This window comes from Staurois parvus, unplaced genomic scaffold, assembly GCF_062004578.1.
Source record: "Staurois parvus isolate SC_StPar_1 unplaced genomic scaffold, SC_StPar_1.0 ptg000063l, whole genome shotgun sequence".
Lineage (NCBI taxonomy): Eukaryota > Metazoa > Chordata > Amphibia > Anura > Ranidae > Staurois > Staurois parvus.
The window spans coordinates 1,460,142-1,485,683 of NW_028317859.1; the positions used below are offsets into that span (position 1 = coordinate 1,460,142).

Consider the following 25,542-nt stretch of genomic DNA (forward strand, 5'->3'; position numbering starts at 1 on the left):
GTTATATCTATAGTAGGCTTAAGTTCTGTGTAGTTAGGTATAACATGTACAGGGGCAGACTGACCATTCGAGCACTCGGGCAGTGCCCGAGGGCCCGGGGTCAGTAGGGGGCCCCATGAGATGCCCCAGGTACTTTTCATTGGCTTTTTCATAGGCTTTTTTGGGTGTGGGGGAGGACACAGGGGCCCCATGATCCCCTATTGCCCGGGGGCCCCATGAGTTGTTAGTCCGCCCCTGAACATGTATGTAAATAGTATAAATGTAAAGGACAATTGCACATACCCTAGTCTCAGCGGGGCTCCTCTTCCCATCTCACTGGGCTCCAGGAGAGATGACGACTCTTCAAGCAGGTCAGGATCCGCCATCTGCTGATGATGATGTAATTGAGCCTGAATTCACAAACCAATTAATAAACTAATCAAAGCAGTTAGTGGCATGCAGGGGCCATGAGGAGCAGATGTTACAGCCAGGAAGAAGGTGGGACACAAGGATCAGGGGGTGACATCTATGTATCAAGGCAAATGCACATTAGAATTTTTTTTTTCTAATGTATGCTATAATGCACATGTTCTATAGACTGGACAACCATGTGGAGCCAGATAGCCATTGTAACTTAAAATAAATAAATAAAATAAAATTGGTAGTACCCCTGGTACTCAGTTCAGAAGTTTATCTGGTCAGCCTACTTAAAATGGCTACTGGCTCTTCAAACAATTAAAGTAGAACTAAAAGGCAACATGTTTTCATTTTGGTTAGAGTAGAGCAGGGTTATAAACCATCAGGTTTTTTGTGCCATCCGAGTCCTTTCAGGGAGATTTTCTTTTACTTCCTGTTCCATAGCCAAAACAGGAAGTGTAAATCTGTCCAAAGTCAGGGAATCCCTGGTTGGTGACAACCCAAAATTTGGGATTTTCTTTCACTGTCACTTTAGAGGATAATGGTAAATAGGACAAACAAAGAGAGTTAATCTCCCTAATGGGCACAGGCAGCAACAACAACCTGACAGGTATACTAATCCCTCACCACTACAAAACTGAAAAGAAAAATTTTACCTAGTCATATTTTAACATACAGTGCCTTTAAAAAGTATTCATATCCCTTGAAATTTTCCACATATTGTCATGTTACAACCAAAAACGTAAATGTATTTTATTGGGATTAAATAGGTTAAATGATAGAACAACACAAAGTGGCACATAATTGTGAAGTGGAAGGAAAATGATAAATGGTTTGCAACATTTTTTACAAATAAATATCTGAAAAGTGTGGCGTGCATTTCTATTCAGCCCCCTTTACTCTGATACCCTGAACTAAAATCTAGTGGAACCAATTTCCTTCAGAAGTCACCTAATTAATAAATATAGTCCACCTGTGTGTAATCTATTCTCAGTATAAATACAGCTGTTCTGTGAAGCCTTCAGAGGTTTGTTAGAGAACATTAGTGAACAAACAACATCATGAAGACCAAGGAACACACCAGACAGGTCAGGGATACAGTTGTGGAGAAGTTTAAAGCAGGGTTAGGTTATAACAAAATATCCCAAGCTTTGAACATCTCACAGAGTGCTGTTCTATCGATCATCCAAAAATGGAAAAAGTATGGCACAACTGCAAACCTAGAGCAGCCAAGAGGCCCATGGTAACTCTGGAGGAGCTGCAGAGATCCACAGTGCAGGTGGGAGAATCTGTCCACAGGACAACTATTAGTCATGCACTCCACAAATCTGACCTTTTTGGAAGAGTGGCAAGAAGAAAGCCATTGTTGAAAAAAAGCCATATGAAGTCCTGTTTGCGAGAAGCCGTGTTGGGGACACAGTAAACATGTGGAAGAAGATGATCTGGTCAGATGAAATCAAAATTGAACTTTTTGACCTAAAAGCAAAAAACACTATGTGGCGGAAAACTAACACTGCACATCACCTTGAACACACCATCCCCACCGTGAAACGTGGTGGTAGCATCATGTTGTGGGGATGCTTTTCTTCAGCAGGGAAGCTGGTTAGAGTTTATGGAAAGACGGATGCAGCAAATACAGGTCAGTCTTAGAAGAAAACCTGTTGGAGTCTGCAAAAGACTTGAGACTGGGGTGGAGGTTCACCTTCCAACAGGACAACAACCCTAAACATACAACCAGAGCTACAATGGAATGGTTTAGATCAAAGCATATTCATGTGTTAAAATGGTCCAGTCAAAGTCCAGACCTAAATCCAAAGGAGAATCTTTGGCAAGACTTGAAAATTGCTGTTCACAGGCACTCTTGATCCATTCTGACAGAGCTTGAGCTATTTTGCAAAGAAAAATGAGCAAAAAATGTCCCTCTCTAGATGTGCAAAGCTGGTAGAGACATCCCCAAAAGACTTGTAACTGGAATTTTAGTGAAAGGTGGTTCTACAAAGTATTGACTCAGGGGAGCTGGATACAAATGCACACCACACTTTTCAGACATTTATTTGTAAAAAATTTGAAAACCATTTATCATTTTCCTTTCACTTCACAATCATGTGCCACTTTGTGTTGGTCGATCACATTTTGGTTGTAACATGACGAAATGTGGAAAATTTCAAGAGGTATGAATACTTTTTAAGGAACTGTATCTGTGAGACAGAAAAGTCAATGATATTGTTAGTAGGAGGAGTACAAATTTAGAATGTACTGATAATATGTACACGATATTTAAGGAAGTACTCTGCATTAATACATAGACCCGGGGGGGGGGGGGACTGGGGGGTTGGCATAGGGTACTTCTAGACAGTAAGGTGTTTGGGGCTGCAGAATAGCAGTGTAAAGGATTTGGGGAGAGCTCAAAATTATACCCATGAGCATACAAACGTAATTTATAGCTCATTTAATTGTTCATCAATCACTGAAACCTAATGTGTAGTAGAAAATGACTAATTTACTGTACTCAGCATCTAAAAGAAACATATAAGGCCAGAAATATGGGAGTTGAAACTGCTAACTTGATGCAAGGTTCAAGACTGTCATCCTAATCCTGATTCCACTACTTTGAGTCACTAATCTGGGAAAGGTATGTCATCCCAGATTACCAATTCTCTCTAGGTATTAATGCCAGGTTCTGGAAGACAATCTACAAACTTGCATGTTTATAACATACCGACAATGGTAGTTTCTAGATTTCTATCCTCACAAGGTAATTTAAAGATACTGGGAAACATTGTATAAATCCCTAGAGCCACCAAAAAGCAGTATGGTTGGTGTTTATGTCCGTTGTTAACCTGCACAACAAAAATGACTGCTAAAACCTAGCTCACGTAGACACCTCTACAATATCCTCTAAATATAGCCCACTGCAGCTATAAATAATCACTGTACCAACTTTACTGTATCATATAATCACTGTTTAGCAAACAATAATCACTGAATGTGAAGGCAGGAACCATTTTTGAGGTAAGATCGCCCCTCCGTATCACTGCGTTATGTTGTTTTGTTTCTTTGGCACTAACTTTAATTCTCTCGTGCTTTTAGGGCTTTTCTCTGATTCTTTAAAGCAGTATTAAACCCAAAAGCAAACATTTACTATACTGCAGCTTACCAATTTTTTGATGTGGTGGCTGCATTAGTTTTCATTTTTAGGATTGCTTTCATTTTCGCCTGGTGATTTGGCCAGTAAATCGGAAAGCTCTCCTGCAAATGTATCTGTTAAGGCCTCATGCCACTGGATGTTTGGCCATCTCTCCTGGACGCCTTTCTTCCAGGCAGCATCCGCACATGGACACATAGGCTAACATGCAGGGGCGTTAAGAGGCAGAAAAGAAATAAAGACAGTCAGCCCCAACGGCAGCATTGAAAACATCCAGTGTGCATGAGGCATTAAAGTGGTTCTAAAGTCTTAAGGTTTTTTTCTATGTATGAAGGTAAAGAAAAAAAAAAAACTCTGTATGCAGCAGCTCTTGCAGCCCCCTCAGCCCCATTCCGATCCAGCGATGTGCCTCGGCTCTCCCTCCTCATAGGCTGAGACAGCCATTGGCTCCTGCTGCTGTCAATCACAGCTAGTGAGCCAATGAGGAGAGAGGTGGTGGGGCCAAGCCGCAGCTCTGCGTGTGAATGGACATGCAGAGCAGCAGCTTGGGAGCCCCCATAGCAACCTGCTGGCAGGAGGAAGGGGCCAGGAGCTCAGGAGGGGAACCTAAGAAGAGGAGGATCCGGGCTGCTCTGTGCAAAACCACTGCACACAGCACCAAGTAGGACATATTTTTTTTTCCTTAATTTGCCTTTAATATCACTTTAAAGTGCAAAGACAAACCATTTACCACTGATGGGGGCTTACAAAGACCGGTTTTTATTTATTCATGTAAAACCTTCATCCCAAAATTAAAAAAACAAAACTGTTTGTGTAACTACTTCTGTGACTGCAGTATGAGCTAAAGTTTGGTTTCAATTTGCTATTGTATCTAAATCTGCTAGTACATCTACCCCCCCCCCCCCCCCTCCCCAACTGCCAATGCTGCTGTCCAAAGGTGCTCCCTGGGCTCCTTCATCCAGAGTGGGGGCACTCTTAATACAGGAAGTGTGGTACTGGCCAGATCACCAGGTGAAAGAATTCTAAGAATAGAAAACTAAATCAGCAACCACATCTAATGATTGATAAGCTGCAATATATTACATATTTGATTTTGGTTTTAATACCACTTTAGGCTGTTCACCTGGTCTTTCAGAGCTAGAAATGAAAGGAAAACCATTAAAGTGTTTCTAAATGCAATTTTTTTGTATTAAAATAATACACGTTATACTTACCTGATCTGTTGTATTGTATTGCACAGAGTGGCCCCAAACGTCTTCTGAGGTCTCTCACTGGCGCTGTCAGCTCCTCCTCTTCTGTGTCTCCTTGCTATGGGGGCAGATGTGCAGGCTTGCTCCTGAGCCAGGTTGTGTGTGTGTGTGTATTGACACAAACAACACACAGCGCGGCTCAGCCCCACCCCAGGCCTCTCTGCTCACAGGATTTCATTGACAGCAGGAGCCAATGACTTCAGCTGCTGCTCAGTCCTCCTGAGAGAAGAGACAGAGTAAAAGGACTGCAGCCAGGCACAGCACTGGATTGCAGCACGTGACAAAACATTTTTTACTTTGATACAGAGACTGCATTAAAGGTAAAACGTTTTCGCTGTAAAAGCGCTTTAAGGCTATATTCACACTAGCGTTGTGTGCAGGCGGCAGAAAGGCGTTTGGGAAGCATTTTTACCGCTTCCCAAACGCCTCGGACAATTCTGCACATTGCAGCACATGGTGCTGTTCTAACGGGAGCGTTAGCGTCGCGGCACGGCAAAATGGACGTCTCTGGTCGAATCAGGAGGCGTTGAAGCCTCCTATTCTAGTCTATGGTGCCGCTCCGCAAACGCCCGGCCGGCGTTTCCGGTGTGATTGCGACGCGGTTGCGGAAACACCATTCAAACTTCATTATAGGTGTTTGTAGGGCATTTTTAACGCTCGGCAAATGCCTAGCAACCGCCGCTGAATCACGCATGTGGCGTTTTCCGAGCGTTAAAAAACGCCAGACCAACGCTTGCCAAGCGCTATAGGGGCGTTTGGCAAGAGTTGGTAAAACAGTCAAGTGTGATTGAGCCCTAAGTGTAATGGGTCATCTTCAAATGTAAGCACCTCCCAATGTTATCAGGGAACCAGCTGACAATGTAAATTAAACAAAGTTGCACATTTGGCTTGTGTGCTGATCAGTACAAATATTACACCAGAAAACCTAGAGAAAAGTGAAACCTTTTCCCTTTGGGGCTTGCTCACACTTGACTAAATTTCTAACTGCTCAAAAACACCCTTATAGTGTTAGCATGGGCATTAGACAGTCGTCAATGAACGTTAGTAAGGGCATTTTACAAGCTTTAAAACCGCTCCCCAAACACCCTATGTGCGGTTTTTAGGCGTTTTACAAGTTTTAAAACCGCACCGCGATCGCCTATAATAAACTCTAATGGCATCAGATCCTCCTGACTCAATATGAGGCTTTAATTTTGAAGCGATGCTAACACTTCATGTTTTGATAATGTGAACAGCACTGTGTGTTGCCCATAGTATCATTTCCATAGGCATTTTGAGGAGTGTTAAAAAAGCCCCTGTGAACTAGGTCTGTTTGCAAGACCTAGTTCACACTGGCTTTGAAAGCAGATTCTGTTTCTACTTCCCAGCAATTAAAAGACTGATCGGTCTTTCTCCAGATTTCCTAATCCTCATTCCCAGAGGGTAGTCAAAGTTAACATTATAGACCAAGGTCATAGAAAGTATTTCTCATCAGAGGACATAAAAAAAAAAGCAATAAAGAATGGCAAATGCATTTTTTCATTGGCTGTAGTCAGATTCCAACTGCAGTAAGGACTATTAAACAGCTCCAGTCCAAAACAGTAAACATTTACATGAATGTATTGTAAATTGGTTCAAATATATTGTAATAATGTTGTTTGTAATTGCTAAAATCAACCTAAACCCTCAATATAGAAATGAGCTTCCCTGGCAATCCCGAGAACTAGAAATGTCTGTTTTTCAGCATGAGTTATGCTTTCCTGGAGAGATGAAGAAGGGAGCCATGTGAATACCAGCAGTAGTGTTAGGCCTCATGCTTACTAGGCTCTTCTGAAAGCCTTCCTGCTGACAGTAAACAGTGTTAAAGATGCACTTGGGCTAAAGTTCACACTAGCTTTGTTAGCAGGCGTTAAACAGGCATTTGGGAAGCTTTTTTGACGCTCCTCAAACGCCTATGAAAATTCTACACATGGCAGCACACAGTGCTATTCACACTGAAACGTTAGCATTGCGGCAAATTGGACGCCTCATGTCAAGTCAGGAAGAGTTGAAACCTCCCATTCACGTCTATGGTGATGCTCCTCAAACGCCAGGCAGGTGTTTGCGAGGAGGTTGCAAGGCATTTGTGGAGCGTTAATACCATTAAACTTCATTAGAGGCATTTGTGGTGTGGTTTTAACACTTATCAAACGCCCATCAAACGCCTCAAAAACATGCATCGGTCATTTAAGGAGCGTTAAAAAAGCTTCCCAAACATCTAACGCCTGTCAAATGCTATAGGGGTGTTTGGCAAGAGTTAGAAATTAGTCAAGTGTGAACGAGCTCTTGATGCTACATTTAGATGCGTTCAGGCACATCAAGTGTTTGGGTGTTCATTTCATGTCGGGCATTTTTTCTGCTCAAAAGCTCCTCTCCTGAATGCGGTTTTGGTACATTCAGATTTCTGCCTCTAAATGTCTGTATATGCCTATGTGTGCATGGACACAAAGGTTAGCAACAGGGCCGGTGCTAGACTATTCTGCACCCCAGACAAGACCAGCTACAGTGAAGGAAATAAGTATTTGATCCCCTGCTAATTTTGAATGTTTGCCCACTCACAAAGAAATGATCAGTCTAAAAATCGAATGGTAGCTGTATTGTAACACTGAGAGACAGAATAGCAACAAAAAATTCTAAAGAAATGCATGTCTAACAAATTATGCACTGATTTGCATGTTCATGAGGGAAATAAGTAGTTGATCCCCTATCATTCAGCAGGATTTGTGGCTACCAGGTGTCTTCATGCAGGTAACAAGCTGAGATTAGAAGCAGTCTCTTAAAGGGAGTGCTGCTAATTTCATTTTGTTACTTGTATAAAAAAAAAGACACCTGTCCACAGGAGCAATCAAACAATCAGATTCCAAACTCTCCACCATGGCAAAGACCAAAGAGCTGTCCAAGGATGTCAGGGACAAGATTGTAGACCTACACAAGGCTGGACTGGGCTACCAAACTATCGCCAAGCAGCTTGGTGAGAAGTGACAACAGTTGATGCAATCATTCGCAAATGGAAGAAACACAAAACACCTGTCAGTCTCCCTAGGTCTAGTGCACCATGCAAGAGCTCACCTTGTGGAGTGTCAATGATCATGAGAACAGTGAGAAATCATCCCAGAACTACATGTGAGGATCTTGTCAATGATCTCCAGGCAGCTGGGACCACAGTCACCAAGAAAACAATTGGTAACACACTACGCCGACAAGAATTGACATCCTGCAGTGCCCGCAAGGTCCCTCTGCTCAAGAAAGCACATGTCCAGACCCATCTGAAGTTTGCCACTAAACATCTGAATGATGCAGAGGAGGACTGGTTGAAAGTGTTGTGGTCAGAGGAGACCAAAATCAAGCTCTTTGGCATCAACTCAACTTGCCATGTTTGGAGGAGGAGGATTGCTGCCTATGACCCCAAAAACACCATCCCAACTGACAAACGTGGTGGAAACATTCTGCTTTGGGGGTTTTTTCCTGCTAAGGGGACAGGACAACTGCACCGCATAAAAAGAGACGGAGGACGGGGCAATGTACCGTCAAATCTTAGGTGAGAACCTTCTTCCCTCAGCCAGGGCATTGAAAATGGGTTGTGGATGGGTGTTCCAGCATGACAACAACCCAAAACACACGGCCAAGGCAACAAAGGAGTGGCTCAAGAAGAAGCACATTAAGGTCCTGGAGTGGCCTAGCCAGTCTCCAGACCTTAATCTAATTGAAAGTCTGTGGAGGGAGCTGAAAGTTCGAGTTGCCAAACATCAGCCACCAAACCTTAAGGACTTGGAGAGGATCTGCCAAGAGGAGTGCGCTAAAATCCCTCCTGAGATGTGTGCAAACCTGGTGGCCAACTACAGGAAACGTCTAACCTCTGTGATTGCCAACAAGGGATTTGCCACCAAGTACCAAGTCATGTTTTGTGAAGGGGATCAAATACTTATTTCCCTTATGAACATGCAAAATCAGTACATCATTTGTTAGACATGCATTTCTTTTGAATTTTGTGTCTCTCAGCATACACCCCACAAAAAAAAAAAAAAATTAAAAAAAAACCAGTAGAAAATATGAAATCAACAAAACATGAACCTGGTAAATTTCTTTTAATTTGCAAAAATAAGTGCCATAAGATGCTACCAGTACAAATATTAAAGGCAAAATATATATTAACCAAATATTATTAACTGTATTATCAGACAGAGAAACCGCAAAAGAAAAAAAAAAAAAAAAAAAAAAAGATAGAATTACAAAATTGCAGTGTTCAGCAGCTGCCAGCCAGCTTGCAGTAAGGGACTGAGTCTGAGAGAAACAGTGGAAGGAACAGAAGCTCAGCTGCTACACTGGCCCTAGACACCCGGCATCTTCCTCTGTCCTTTCTTCCTCCCCCTCTGCCACCGAAGGACACACGATCAATCCCAAACGGTCAATCAGCATCCGCTCCCCGCACACCGACCATTGTCCACCCCCCTCCTCCTCCTCCTGTCACCTCCATGACCCGCCATCCTTCTAGGCTCAGCTCATCTCTGATGGCTCCTGCCGGGGTGTGGAGTCCAGGCAGCCTCCCAGCATACCACCTCTTCCCTCTCATACACATCGGGCCCTGATCATCCTACTCACATAGGGTTAACCCTGCAACCAGAGCATGCCCCTGCCTATTGATTGGCTCGAGCTGTGTAGAAGATGGAGCAAGCGCTGGACACGCCCCATTTGGTCACTAGCCAGCTCCCTGTTACTGGGACGATGTACCAAAGATGTACGGACTGATCCGCCGATCAGACACTGTTGACCACCCCGGGGTCCTGGGCTAATGTTACCACTTCCCATCCTAGGGAGAGCCGTGCCACTGCTACATGGAATACTGTCATATATAATACGGAATATATATAAGTACTAAATGGTCATGTGTGTGGACAGGCTGTGAGACAATTGTGTAAAGATACCATCATTCCCAGAGTATGAGGAAAGAGGGACTTTGCAAAGAAATTAAGAATTCATACAAGAGGTTAATAAGCCACAAAGAGAGAGTGACGACCTGTGCTGTGCCCAGGCACCCCTGGGTGGCAGTGCACCCTAGGCAGCTGCCTAGTTTGCCTAGTGGAAGCGCTGGTCCTGGCTAAAAAAGTGACGTTTAGGGCCAGAAAAAACACTAGCAACATGCATGAGGTCTACCAGATAATATACTTTCTCTGTGAACAGAATCATATAGTGAGAAACGACTGTAAATAAGGGAGGTTAAGTTTAAGCACTTGATGAAAGTATAATAGTAAAAAAAAAAAAAAAAAAAGTTTAAAAAAATGTAATTAAAAACTATTTCATTTTCCCCACATACTGTCACCAGTCATTATCCCTGATCACCACCACACCAATTATATGATGATGCTGTACTGCACCTGTGACAGTATGTAATGAATACATAAATTGAAAAAAACTGATTTTATTTAATTTCCTAATTTTTCAAAAAAATGGTGACAAAAATTAAAACTTCAAAAAACTTGCCATGCCTCTTACTAAATACCCTAGACCAGCGGTTCTCAACCTGGGGGTCGAACGACACTTTCCCAGGGGTCGCCTAAGACCATCGGAAAACACATATTTCCGATGGCCTTAGGAACCGAGACACCGCTCCTCTATCCGTCTCCAGGTGTGGGCGGGATGACATGCCGTCCCTGTCATCTGGACACACCCCCGGGATCAATCCTCGTCGGTGATTGGCCGCCGGAACTGTAGCTCAGGAGAGGCGCACAGGCGGCCAATCACCGGCGAGGAAGTGGAGCTTGGAAAGGAGGAGCCGAGCGGCACCGTGAAGATCGAGCGAGTGAAGAGGAGGAGAGCGGCCGGAGAAGGAAGACATCTGACCGGTAAGTGTCTATACCATGGGAGAGGGAGGGAGCGAGCGAGCCCAGGCTGGAGCAGGGGTCAGCAAGGTAAGTATCATTGGTGTCAGTGGGAGGAATAGTGCCCAATCATTGGTGTCACTAATACCAACGATGGGGCACTATTCCTCCCCCCACTGACACCAACGATGGGGCACTATTCCTCCCCCCACTGACACCAACGATGGGGCACTATTCCTCCCCCCACTGACACCAACGATGGGGCACTATTGCTCCCCCTGATACCAATGATGGGGCACTATTCCTCCCACTGACACCAATGATGGGGGCACTATTCCTCCCACTGACACCAATGATGGGGCACTATTCCTCCCACTGATACCAATGATGGGGCACTATTCCCCCCACTGACACCAATGATGGGGCACTATTCCTCCCACTGACACCAATGTTGGGGCACTATTGCTCCCCCTGATACCAACGATGGGGCACTATTCCTCCCACTGACACCAGTGATGGGACACTATTCCTCCCACTGACACCAATGATGGGGCACTATTCCTCCCACTGACACCAATGATGAGGCACTATTCCTCCCACTGACACCAATGATGGGGCACTATTCCTCCCACCGACACCAATGATGGGGCACTATTCCTCCCACCGACACCAATGATGGGGCACTATTCCTCCCACCGACACCAATGATGGGGCACTATTCCTCCCACCGACACCAATGATGGGGCACTATTCCTCCCACCGACACCAATGATGGGGCACTATTCCTCCCACCGACACCAATGATGGGGCACTATTCCTCCCACCGACACCAATGATGGGGCACTATTCCCCCCACCGACACCAATGATGGGGCACTATTCCCCCCACCGACACCAATGATGGGGCACTATTCCCCCCACCGACACCAATGATGGGGCACTATTCCCCCCACCGACACCAATGATGGGGACTATTCCCCCCACTGACACCAATGATGGGGCACTATTCCTCCCACTGACACCAATGATGGGGCACTATTCCTCCCACTGACACCAATGATGGGGCACTATTCCTCCCACTGACACCAATGATGGGGCACTATTCCTCCCACTGACACCAATGATGGGGCACTATTCCTCCCACTGACACCAATGATGGGGCACTATTCCTACCACTGACACCAATGATGGGGCACTATTCCTACCACCGATACCAATGATGGGGCACTATTCCTCCCACTGACATCAGTGATGGGACACTATTCCTCCCACTGACATCAGTGATGGGACACTATTCCTCCCACTGACACCAATGACGTGGCACTAGTCCTCCCACTGCAAAATTACAGTTATGAAGTAGCAACGAAAATAATTTTATGGTTGGGGGTCACCACAACATGAGGAACTGTATTAAGGGGTCGCGGCATTAGAAAGGTTGAGAACCACTGCCCTAGACTGTCTACTTTCCAAAAGGGGTAATTTTGGGTGATATTTGTACTGTCATTTTCAGGCCTCAAGAAATTAGGCCATCAGTACATCAGGACTGATTAATTTTCAAATATATAACAGTTTGTAGACTATAAAACTTTCAAAGACTAAATACTAACTTTGGATATTTAAAAAAAAAAAAAAAAGCAGGACTACAATTTGGCCTAAATTTATGAAGAAAGGTTATTTAATAGCAAAACTTTGATAGAAAAATTAAGAAAAGCATGCTTTTTTTTCAGAATTCCTGGTGTCTTTTCATTTATATAGCAAAAAAAATAAAAAAGCCCCTGGTGATCTAATACCACCAAAAGAAAGCTCTATTTGCGTGAAAAAAAGGATATTCAATTTCGTGGGTACAGTGTTGAATGACTGCGCAATTGCCAGTTAAAGTAGCAGTGCTGAATAGCAAAAAATGCTCTGATCATGGAGGGGGTAAAACCTTCTGGAGATAATGTGGTTAATATAGTGTTGTGTGACTGCAGTGGCATGCACTAAAAATTTTTCTGCATCACAGGGACTGATTCATGTAGACTACCTAAAGATATAATATATACAGCTTTTTAGTTTTAAAACTTTGAGGGGTATAAATTTCCTTTAAACAAAGTATTCCCGGAATCCTTTACATTTTAGACTTATTCTGCAGCAATAAATGCCTTCAAATACAACACCAACACACAGCACGAAAGATAAAGAGATAATCTGTATTAAAGATAACATCAAATAAACAAAAAAAAAAAAACAGATTTTTACTGCTGTGCAAAGACAACATTGCTGAAATAAAATAAATACATAAACTATAAAGCAATAAATTATTAAGGAATCCAGGATATAGTTAGTAGAATTATTATTCCAATGATTGTTGGATATACAGACTTTTTGAACTCTGCTGCAGAATTCCTGCCTAGTAAACATTTCTCATCAAGTAACAAGAATGCAGAGAGAAAGACAACGTGTCAGCGGATTTTTTTTTGGTGGCTAATCCAAAAAATAGTCAGAAAAACACAAATTTGCCCCATTGTTTGAGGAATACTGCAATTTTTAAAAAGCGGATTTTAACTTCATTTTCTTATGCTAAAATCTCCTCACAATAAGGAAAAAATGGTTTCCCGAATTTGCCACTGCAGAAATTCAACAGGAAGAATGAATCTGCATGAAATGAATCTTAAAAAGCCGAATAGCAGAAATGTGCCTGGAAACCTTAATAGTAAGTGCTTGGACACAATATGATAGGCAAAAAGAAAAAAAAAAACACGACAGTGAGAGCACTGCTGTAGCAGCAAGTCAATGTTGTAAGTTCATAATGACAACCAATAAAAACATAAAATGGTAATAACGCAGCAGTATCCCCACACCTATAAGTGCTTAGAAAAAAAAAAAAAAAAGGGCACAAAGAGTTGGAGTCCCAACATTATCAATTTATCTTAGGTGCAGGGCTACAACTTCAGGGAAAAATGCCTGTAATGATATTCACAAAACACCACAAATACTATGGCAAGACAACGATACTGCATCCTAAAAACCCTTCAACACATCCAGATAATAACAGTTATATAATTTAACATGATGACCTGAATGCTTTAGGCACAAAATACACTATGCCTTAAGGAGCCAAGTATTCCATTCATTAAAATCAAGGAATGGAAATGTAGAAATATTACTGACAAATGTGAGATATCGTAAACAATCTCTTTATGCAGAAAACCAGAACTCTATTCTGGCTACTCTTCCCAGTTCTGTCATATGCAGAAGACATGTTCACTAAACCACTACCCCATAGCAGAGTTTCTCATTCTAGGGTAAATGTAGGTCCTTAGGTTCTTCTAACCTGCTCCTGCTTGCCCTATTAAACTCAGTATGGCAATTTGATGTATTAGTAAACAAAATCACATACAATACTAAATGGATGAGCTATATTTAAATAATTTATGGGACTTTATAAAAAAAAAAAAAAAAATACATTTTCTGGGCAAGAACAATAAATGCAACACACGAGATGGATCCAGTACAGAAGAAATGAGATGCCAAACTCCCGCAACAAAAAATGAATTGATCCATTAATCAACCTCTGCCCACAGGGGTTCAATAAAAGTTTTTAATAGCAGGAGTTTGGTATGCATCCTCCATTCTTTTGTATTGAAATTTTACAACAGGAGTGGATAAGCTGAGGGAACACCTGCACTCTAGGACAGTATGGAAGTACAAGTGGTCCACCATGAGTATAAAGACTTGTACGCAGGTAGCTTTGATGTGCATACAACAGATGGTGATAGTTAAATATTTGCTGTAATGTAGGGAGATAATAGAAAAAATTCCCCCTGCAAGGTTTGTTTGGTTTTTTTTTTAATTTTTACCAGTGAATTGTGGCAAGGAGAACAGCAATAATGAAGACTGTGGAATAGGGCCAAAGGGTCAAATGATTTTCAAATAAATTTATTTTATGCACTGTGAGCCAAATTATTGAAAATTCCTTGAACTAGAGAAAAAAAAAATTATCAGATCCCAAACAAACTATATTTAAAACTCCAAAAGCAGCAAACTCTTGCACCCATAGTTTAAGCGGAACTTCAGTCCGCCCCCTCTACAGCAATGCCATTATGGCACATGCGCAGATGTTCCAGCAGGATCTGCCTGTCCTACAGGTCCTGGCAGAGCCCACCAGCACATCTCCACACATGCAGATGATTTTCTGTGCATGCAGCTGGTCGAGGAAACCAGCACAAATGTTACATTTTCTCATTATAACCCTGTCACTGCCAGAGCCATTTTTGCACATGTTTATAAAAATCATAAGCCTGATTCAACAAAACCCCAAAACATATATTTTCTGAAATTTCAGACCCCTTAGAGAATAAAATAGTTGTAGTTACAATTTATGTCACACGATATTACTGTCTAGGTCTAGGAAAACGTACTAAAGTGAAATTTAGGACAACAAAAAACTTAATAAAACTTAATATTTGGTAAATCCTAAAAGATAAGGTTTCACTGAGTAAATAGATACCAAACATGTCAAACCTTAAATTTGTGTGCACCTATGAAATGGCGACAAACTTCAGTATCCTATATTTTCTATTGCTCTCACTCTGGCGTGCGCAATGATGTGACGTTTATCACAATCGATATTTTCACGCATAGGCACCCTTGCCGCATGCGTTTACATTCATACAAGTGTAAAAAATGTTTTCACTTAACTTCTTTTTTTCCCTCACATAGGTGACACAAAGTCCCCTATGTGATGATTTTTAGGTGACAAGTACTCTTTAATGAGACATGCAGGGTTTGAAAATCTGCACTCTGTTTTTATGTAGATTTTACACAGCATCATAACTTTTTTGAATTGAGGCTGTACTTTGACAGCTTTCTGTTGGCCTGTCCCAACTTTTTTTGAGACGTGTTGCTGCCATCAGTTTTGAAATTACCTTATTTTTTCCTTAAATGGCACATTTTATCAGTTTAAGAATTTGATATGGTTTCTGTTTTCTATTGTAAATAAAATATTGTATGAGTTTATGACATTTGCAAATCAATGCTTTCTGTTATGTAGATCTTCCACAGCATCCCAACTTTTTTTTGGAATTGGGGTTGTATTTCTAAAACACACAAAATGTATTCCTGCTGTCCTCCAGGCCTTCCTTTGTAAACGGATATCGAACGGTCTGCTATGGAATATAACACTTGGTAAAAATGTAATAAAAGGAGCCTGAATGTTTAAAAATGGTTGTTAGAGGCATTTCAGTCTAATACCGGTTCTAGAAAAATTGTTTATTTACAGGTATGTCTTTTTATATTCTGTGCTTTCTGCATTGGGATTGTCCAAGATCTCGGACCTGTGATTAAATATCACTTTTGTCCATTAAAAAAAAAAAAGAAGACTGCAAAAAAAAAAATGCCAAGAAAAAAGAAAAAAAAAAAAAAAAAAAAAAAAAAAAAAAAAAAAGAGTTATAAGGATGCAGCCTTCATTTTAAACTGATTAACTGAACTGCTTTATTAGAAGCAACACACAGAAAACAAGGATGAAGCAGTGAGGGGGAAAGGGGTGTTAGTGGTGAAGCCATAATGCCACCTGCATGCCATTAACCTCTTCCTCAAAAGCAACACAATCTATTTTGATTGGCCTGATCTGCACACCAATCAAAATAGTAATCTATTAACAAACCTTAATACTTCTTACAGATCTCAACCTGCTACACATATAAAAGCATTATCCTAAAACTGAGCAACATTCAGGAAATCTTACACAGCCATTAGCAAAGAGGGGGTTGGTGGGTGTTCATTCTGCACTTACCTTACATGAAGTTAAAACACACCCACCATGTTTAAACCTCCCTATAATACAACTAAGATTAGCAATCTCCGAAACATGAAAGCAAGAACATTAAACCCCCACAAATGTGCCTAACCTAAATATTACAAGTCAGTCCATCAAAATGTTAGATGCGAGTTTAAAGCCAATGTATATCCATTTTTTTCTTCATATTGGATTGAGTATGGAAGGGATAAACCCCTGTCAGATTATATCTTAGCTGTTTTGTACCACTGGGGAACTTTTTCTTCATCTCCTGTCCCAGAGACACAACAGGAAGTTAGAGGAAATGTCCAAAAGAATAGCCTTCTTCACCTAGCGGATTGAAATTTGGATTGGGCAGGCTGGTTGTACAGAAGTTGATCTGTCGATCGACTTCTGTAAAACCAGCCCGTAGGGTTTTTTCCGTCAATCAGTGTCACTGGCTATAGCCAGCAACATTGTTCACTGTATTCTGATAGTGGGGAAATCTCCCCGCTGTCTGAATACAATAGCGCCGCTGGAGAGATTGCTCCATCAACACAGAGTATGTTGATGGGGGAGTCGAATCATCTATAGCCTGCTTTAGACATTTGTCCCTTAAAATAGGTGTCCCCATTAAAAGACTTCTCCTTACCTTTTGTTCTGACCTATAGCTACACTTGATACACTTAAAGTGAAACTCCAGGCAAACAGCTAAAGATACAGCCAACTACATACAGTATATATGTGTACAATCTTACCTGCAAAAATTTTTTTTTTTTTTTTTTTTTTAATTCTGGTCAGCCAATCTTTACAGATCCAGCATCCTGGTTAAGCTTTGTTGCAGCCCAACTACAGGATAAAGTCTGTCCAGCTAGCTGGGAGCTGACCCAGGTAGTTGTAATGTTAAACCAGGAAGAGACACGTGGTTACCAAGATAGTACAGCTGTGTGTATCACAGGAATGGCTACCACCTGTTGATTCTGGCAGCACTTGTTCCCTGTTCTTGGTGGTAATGAGCTGTAGGCTCTTAAAGTCTCTCCAGTGTGCATGCCTCCGTTCATTTGCTACTTCTTCTGTCTACTCCCTGCTTACTGTGAATTTTACTGGCTACATTAGCAAAGCCCAGGTCAGAGGGCTAACTAAGCCAAAGGGGTTTACATGTAGTAGTGATGTTGCTTCAGCTTTTTTCCGCCCCCCCCCAGGCCATGTAGAGTGGAAAGGAGCAGTTGGTTGAGCTACTGATTCACCCTGCAGGCAAAAAATACTTGCCTGACAGCTCCACTTCACTCTGCATGGCCTGTGAGGGGGGAATTGAAAAAAAGCCGTAGCTACGCCACCAGGATGTGTGACCTGATCCAACTGAACCCAGCCCAACCTGGATTGAGCGGAGGTGAAGAAAAAACACAAAAAAAGTCATATGACCCCAGAGGCGAAAGATCAAAAAGGTATTACGAAAAGGCCCCTTTCACATGGCCCGGATAAGTTTTGCTCAGCGGGGGATCTCTCCACTGATCTGCTGCTGAGCTGAGTGGAGCAGCTGGATGACAGGTCCACGTACGCACTGCTTATACTGAGCTCACATGGACGCAGCCCGCTCTGCTCTATAGGCAGTCAGACGCAAACAGACCAGCTGTCCATTTACACTTGACTGCCCTCTGATCCGATCAGAAGAAAAGGAACAGATCCCCTTCCATTTATTTTTGCTGGATCGAAGCAGAGGTAGCAAGGTGTAAATGGACACAAGTCTGTTTACATCCGACTGCCCATAGAGAAGAACGGAGGGTCTACCTAAAAAACAGACAGGCCGACCCGATCAGAGAGCTTGTGTGAAAGGGGTGTTTCCTCTATAAATTAATTGCTGGTGGTATGCCCTATATTTTAGACAGGGGAAAACTATCCGGGTCTACAGCTACTTTGGAGATTGCAATGGGTTTAGTTCTTTCCTTGCTTCTTTATTCCTTTGCATTCTCAAGTTCAAGTAGGTTAGCAGTATCCTGATGTGATGACTATAACTAGTGTGCAAAACGGTCAACAATCACAGGTATCTTGCTCTAAGAGATATACAAAATAAATGTTTGGAAGTTAAACTTTCTGGATTCAACCATAAGCTTTAAATGACAGTTTTGGTGGACTGACCCTTTAAAACAAAAATAAAACCCAACAATGTAAGCATGAAAAGCTGTGGAGAAAGTAAAAAGTCAGTAATGCATGAACAAAAAGAAATTGTGCAATAACAATGAAAATGAGAATACAAGACATTATGGGGTTAATTTAAGCGCTGCATAGAAACCAATCAGCTACCAGTTTTGTTTTTTTGTCAAAGTTTAATTGAACAAGCTGAAGTTATGCAGGCCATAGATGGGTCGAAAATCGGCCGATTTTCGGATCGTTAGTGGGCTATTTTGGCAGATTTTTTTTTATCGGTAAAGTTGGAAAAAAACGGCCGATTTTACCGATAAAAAAAATCTGCGCATGAGCAGGGAAGAGGAGGAAGAAGAGGAGGAAGAGGAAGAAGAGGAGGAAGAAGAGGAGGAAGAGGAGGAGGAAGAGGAGGAGGAAGAGGAGGAGGAAGAGGAGGAGGAAGAGGAGGAGGAAGAGGAGGAGGAAGAGGAGGAGGAAGAGGAGGAGGAAGAGGAGGAGGAAGAGGAGGAGGAAGAGGAGGAAGAGGAAGAAGAGGAAGGAGGAGGGATGGTGAAGAAGAAGAGGAGGATGATGATGGTGAAGAAGAAGAGGAGGATGATGAAGAAGAGGATGGTGAAGAAGAGGATGATGATGAAGAAGAAGAGGATGATGATGAAGAAGAAGAAGAAGAGGATGATGATGAAGAAGAAGAAAAAGAAGAAGAAGTAGGATGAAAAATAAGAGGAATTCCAGTCCAGCAAAAAGTGTCCCTTTGCAACATTGTATCTATTTGTTTCCGAATAAAAACATCTGTATCCTAAATGGAAACAAATAGATACAATGTTGCAACCGCTGTAAAATGTCAAGGAACTGTCAAAGAACTGTCAAAGAACTGTCAAAGAAATAGCGGAGCTCTCTGCAGGGACACTTTTTGCCGGCTGTAGACGGGATGAAAATCGGCCGATTTTTTTTACCATTGATGGTAACGTCGGCCGCTTGAATGACCGATTTTTCGTTTTTTAAAAGAAAAATCTGCAGTTTTTCTCCCCGTCTATGGCCTGCATTAGAAGCCGATTGTCTACCATGCACAGCTGCACCAGATTTTTTCACTCTCCAGTTTAAGTATATCAACTCTTATATGTTGAGATATGTTGTATGTAGACATAGGGAAGGAAGCAAAAAATGGGAGAGTAAAATCAGTAAGCAGGCACCAAAGAGGGTGATTGGAAGGAATCTGGCAGAGATAGCAGGTGATTAAAGCGAACATGGATATCCAGAAAGGAGGAAAAAAAAAATTAAAAAATAAAGCAAGATACAAAATGAAAAAAAAAAAATGCAGACAGTGAGTTGATAAAACAGACCACAGGCAATGACAGAGATAGGCAAAAAAAAAAAAAAGAATGGGAGGTGGGAAAGCTAGAAAAATAAGATGCAGTCAATAAAAACAAGGGTACATGAAATGACCAGGTGGAAGGAAACATGAAGTGAGGTAAAAAAAACCCACAAAAAAACAAAAAAAAGTTACAATAGTGGAACCAAAATTTCAATAGTGCAAGATGAAAAAGTAGTAACATATCAGTAGTAAAAAAAAAAATTGGATTGAAGAAAAAACAAAATAAACACTCATCAAGACCACAGGAAAAAAGCAGAAGACATAAAGAAAAAAGTGCGACTGGAGCAGACAACGCTAGTGTGGAGTCACAAAAACTAGAGCAAAGAAAACTGGAGCAGTTGTCCCTGGCAACCAATGAAGTTTAAAATTTCAAGTTGTCTGCTAAGGGCACATGCACTGCTACAGCTTCTATTTTCTTGACTCTGGTTTTAGTACATGAGCAAAGCTGACACAGCGACCTGGAAATATACATAAGTAAAAACTAGCAAATATTTTAACATAAATAGTAATTAAGCTAAAACCAGTGCAATTCTGTCCCAACATATTTGTGAACACTTGATTGTTTAATTCTTTATCGCACTGTATCAAGTACACAGATATATAAAGATGATTCATTAATCCTCTGTCAGCTTTAGCACTTCTAATCTAACACAAATGACCTTATGAGAAATCAAAGTCTAGGACAAAAAGAAAGCAGTAAGTGCTAAAGATCAGGACACAATATAACAAGCAGCTGCAATCCTACATGAATAATTTGTAGTTCAGGAAAAACTTGCATATTTCATATACTCGTTTTCAATTGTTCTGGTGTACAGTAAGTTACTAAATTAGGAGACAAAAACGCTGACCTCATCAAAAAACTGCTGAGTTTTGCGCAGAATGTATTTCAACTCCGTCAGCTCCAGGAAATTTCTCTTCAGCGCCTCTTGATTTGTATTAATCTCTTTCAGCTCATTCTCAATCTTCTCAAAATTGGCCTGTTAGTTGAACAGACAATGATGGTATTATTAAAAAGAAAAAAAAAACTAAACTACAGACCAGTATTGTTAGTAACTATGGAATAAACATGCTGCCTTAATATTACTCCTTTATGTAGCGCTTACAGTTTTTCTGAAACATTTCATAAAAAACACTGAAATATTTTCATTAGACCAAAAGAAATATAGTAGCAACAGTAACATTTTTAACAGCACCCAAGACTGCTCCTGCTGTAACCTGCACACCTTAAAGTGGTTGTAAAGTTTTACCTGCAAGTAAGCTTATGATAAAGCCTACCTGTAGGTAAAATGAATATCTCCAAACGTGCACAGTTTTGGAGAGATTTGCTCTTTTTTAGAACTGGTGCATTCAGCTGTCCTGTGGCCCGAGACTCTGCGCGCTTCCAGAAGCAAGACCAGGTAAAGATGGAAGCCTCTGCAGCAGTGACAGCGTGCCGCTTGAGGGCTTCGTTTTAAGGCAAGTCCTTCCTTCATAATGTACTACTATGTGATGCATACTAGCGCATTAAGACATTACCTTGCAGAGGATTTTTTTTTTTTAAGCTGTGGATACTACCACTTTAAGGCTGGGTTCACACTGATGCAGTGCAGAATTTGCAGCATTTTCTGTGCGAATTCCGCACCGCATCAGAATTGCACCCCGTTCATGCAAACCGATGTGGGTGTGTATGTTAACAACACCCCCAAATCGATCCGCAAAACGTGGTGCGATGTGCAGAATCGGATCGCATAGGTGTGAATACCCATGCGATACGATTCTAGCGTAGACCCAAAAAGGGGTCCTGCACCTTTTTCCGGGTGCAGTGCAATTTGAGCCATACAAAAATGTCCTGTGAATCACATGCGATGTACCGCATCGCATTAGTGTGAACCTAGCCTAAGCCCTGGTTCACATACAGTTTCCCTGCATCTGCGCTACTCGTGCACATTACCCCATTCATTTGAATGAGCTGCTGTACCCACTGAAAAAAGGTCCATGCCCATTTTCAGAAAATGCGACCGCAGGGAAATTGTATGGTGCAGTGCAAATCCCAGTGCGGCTGTCGACCCTGTTCATTAGGCTACGTTCACACTAGCCTTGTGTGCAGGCGGCAGAGAGGCGTTTGGGAAGCGTTTTTACCGCTTCCCAAACGCCTCTGCCAACTCTGCACATTACAGCACATGGTGCTGTTCTAACAGGAGCGTTTGCGTCGCGGCAAAACGGACGCCTCTGGTCGAGTCAGGAGGCTTTGAAGCCTCCTATTCTCGTGTATGGTGCCGCTCCGCAAACGCCCGGCCGGCGTTTGCGGTGCGGTTGCGACGCGGTTGCAGGGCGTTTGCGGAGCGGTAACACCACTCAAATGCATTATAGGCGTTTGTGGGGCGTTATTAACGCTCGGCAAACGCCTCGCAACCTCCGCTAAACCGCGCATGCGGCGTTTGCGGAGCGTTTGCCGAGCGTTAAAAACGCTCCGCAAACACCGGACCAACGCTTGCCAAACGCTATAGGGGCGTTTGGCAAGCGTTGGCAAAACAGCCTAGTGTGAACGAGCCCTTATAATGACAGGTCACCAGTGGCCACATCTATTTGCGGCTGTTCGCACAGACAAGGATTACCTGCGGCGATTGCTGCACAACACTCTGATTTCTGCTTTTAGCCATAAGGAAAAATGCAGTTAACTGCAGATATTGTGAATAGGCCCTTAAAACACAAACCTCCACTGGGTTGCATAGTTAAATAGATTGTAACAAAGGTTTCTTTGCTGTATAAATATTTTTTGGAACCATTTTCTTACTGTGCATCAGAGGACAAAAGAAACGTTGTTATATTTTAACTTTTTTTTTCCCCCCCCACACAGTTATGGAAATTTACTAAAACTAGTGCACTCAGGATTTGGTGCAGCTGTGCATAGTAGCCAATCAGCTTTTAACTTTGAACAGCTCGTTCAAGTATTTTTGACAATACAACCTGGAAGTAGATTGCATTATTTTATATGTGATTGCCTATATTCCACTTTTTTTTTTATAAAGGATTTTTACATTTAGGTTTTTTCTAGGACCATCATAGTCATTCGATGTATAGATGTATGTGTACGATAGTATTTTAGGTTGTTCTGAATTCTGCCCTGTAGTCTGCTTGTAGTTGCTACTATGTCTGCTGGCCAAGCCCTACATTAAAACCACACTGCACTGCTCAATAATTATCCTGTTTAAAACTTCCATGTTACAGTCGATGGGCAGGCTTGACAAAAGATGATGTTTTCCTTGAAATGCATTTCCATGCCCATGTAGCACCGTTTACTACGCAATGTGAGTCCACAGACAATGTGAACGTATCTGATCCAGTGCTACTGAGCAGCTGTCATCCTGTGATCCCCTGTACACCATACTCTGTGGATGTTATCCATGATGGAAACAAGCTACTTCTGTGTATGTGTGTAATTGTTCTAGTCCAAATAAATGTACTCAGCTTTCAACTCCAATTCCTGTGCCATTGTTCAACTTTTCTCTTGTATCAGCTTTTGATCTCCCGGATTGGTGAAAGGAGCTGAAGGACCAGCACCAGGTTGAATCAAGTGCTCTTACTTCTGTTTTAGACCTGGCTGGCCCGTCCTCATTTTGCGCATGCCCACTATGGCCCGTTCATTCTTATAGGAGAGATAGAGCAAAACAGCTGAAGGCTGCCCATGAGAATGGCTACCCATAAAAATGAATAGGGCCATAGCACACGTGCAAAATAAAGACGGGCAGTCCAGTCCATTTAGACAATAAAATAACTGGGTAGAGGCTAAAGATAAATATAGGCCCAAACTGCATAAGCACAAGGATTTGGAGGTTTCATTGTCCTTTAAAGCACATTTTCTGCTTGTCCAGAATATGTAAATATTTAAAAAAAAAAAAAAAAAAAAAACTGTTGTAAAGTTTTTTTTTTTTCCCGAAGGTATTTTTTTCAAAAAAAATTTTTTTGTGCAGAACAGCCCTAAACCTCTTCTTCTAGGGTCCCCTGATGTTCTTCTAGGCTCCTCCTCCTCTACATGTTCCACCATAGGAAGCTACTTCCTATGGTGGCACACATGTGGGCTCGATCCTGAGCTGGGCTGAGGGTGTCTATTGACACACATAGCGTGGCTTGGTCCCGCCCCAGCTCTGTGGATTTGACTGACAGCAGCAGGAGCCAATGGCTCATACTGCCAAGCCTGTGAGAGACCGGAGAGAGGAGAGAAGACTTACAGAAGTGTACAGCGCTGGATTGATAAAGGTTTAGAAGCATTTTAGGTGTCCACAGTTCTTTTTATAAGCATTCTGTCCTTATTTGGCTTCTCTCTCTCCCCATATCAAACTTGCCAATCTTAACAATTTTCCACATTGATTAACATACTATAAAAATGCAGACCTATTAAAAACTTAAACTCACCTCAAGGTCAATCATGTCCCTTGGAAAGGGTACTTCTGGGTTCTCACCAGTGTCAAGAATGGGGATATTTGCCTTCTTTATCTCTTTCTCCACAAACCCTATAAAATGATATCATTACAATCATTGTACTTTTAGACATCTCTAAAACAAGGACCTTAGTGAAATTGGTAAACAGTACAAGTCTATCTCAGCCTGCTTTTGACAGAAGGGAATTAATAAACGTGATAAAATGGTACATTCTGTCCTAAGGACAGACCTTCAAGCTAATAATGTGTATGCAAATTCTTAAGAACTTTGCATTTGCTCACTTTTGATCCATTAAATATGCCATTAGAAGAAGTTTTGTCGGACAAAAAAAACAAAAACTGTTGATTTTATTAGAAATTCGGAGCGGTCCTGTGTCCTGTGCACACTTTGTGTGTTATCTTAACCACTTGCCTACCAGGCACTTATACCCCCTTATTTACCAGGCCAATTTTCAGCTTTCAGCGCTGCCGCACTTTGATTGACAATTGCGCGGTCATGCAACATTGTACCCATATGAAATTTTGATCATTTTTTTCTCACAAATAGAGCTTTCTTTTGGTGGTATTTAATCGCCACTGGGCGCTTTACTTTTTGCGCTATAAAAAAAAAAAATGCAAAAAATTTGAAAAAAAAAAAAGTTTCTTGGTTTCTATTATAAAATTTTTCAAACAGGTATTTTTTCTCCTTCACTGATGTGCGTTGATGAGGCAGCACTGATGGGCACTGATAGGCGGCACTGATGGGCACTGATAGGCAGTACTAATGAGGTGTCACGGATAGGCAGCACTGATAGGTGACACTGATGATGGGTACTGATAGACGGCACTGACTGGCATCACTGCTGGGCACTGACTGGCGGCACGACTGGCACAACCCCTGGGCACTGACTGGTGGCACTGACTGGCTGTACTGGTGGGTGGCACTGGTGGGCAGCACTGGTGGGTGGGCACAGGTGGGTGGCACTGCTGGGCACAGGTGGGTGGCACTGCTGGGCACAGGTGGGTGACACTGCAGAGTGGCACAGGTGGGTGACACTGCAGAGTGGCACAGGTGGGCGGAATTAGTGGGCGCACTGCTGGGCACAGGTGGGCGGAACTTGCGGGTGGCACTGCTGGGCACCGATCATCAGGGCACTGATCATCAGTGCCCTGATGATCGGTGCCGATCCCCGCTCTGACAACTGCCGGTTCTCGGCAGTACTTTCCTCACGATCTGACAGCGTGAGGAAA

The 25,542-nt window shown here is 42.2% G+C and overlaps 1 protein-coding gene across 7 annotated transcripts in view; it reads right to left on the minus strand.

Annotated features, from left to right (window-relative positions):
* ATP6V0A1 (ATPase H+ transporting V0 subunit a1) overlaps nt 1-25,542 on the minus strand; it is a 172,109-nt gene that overhangs the window by 101,241 nt on the left and 45,326 nt on the right. For 5 of the 7 annotated variants that reach the window (XM_089668780.1, XM_089668776.1, XM_089668773.1 and 2 more), the window contains 3 exons: nt 24,287-24,384; nt 20,743-20,871; nt 283-389 (listed from right to left, as the gene is read on the minus strand). In XM_089668780.1, the coding sequence (XP_089524906.1) occupies nt 283-389; nt 20,743-20,871; nt 24,287-24,384 (334 nt within the window). The remainder of the gene's footprint in view (nt 1-282; nt 390-20,742; nt 20,872-24,286; nt 24,385-25,542) is intronic. The other 2 variants (XM_089668779.1, XM_089668777.1) reach the window with 1 other exon arrangement.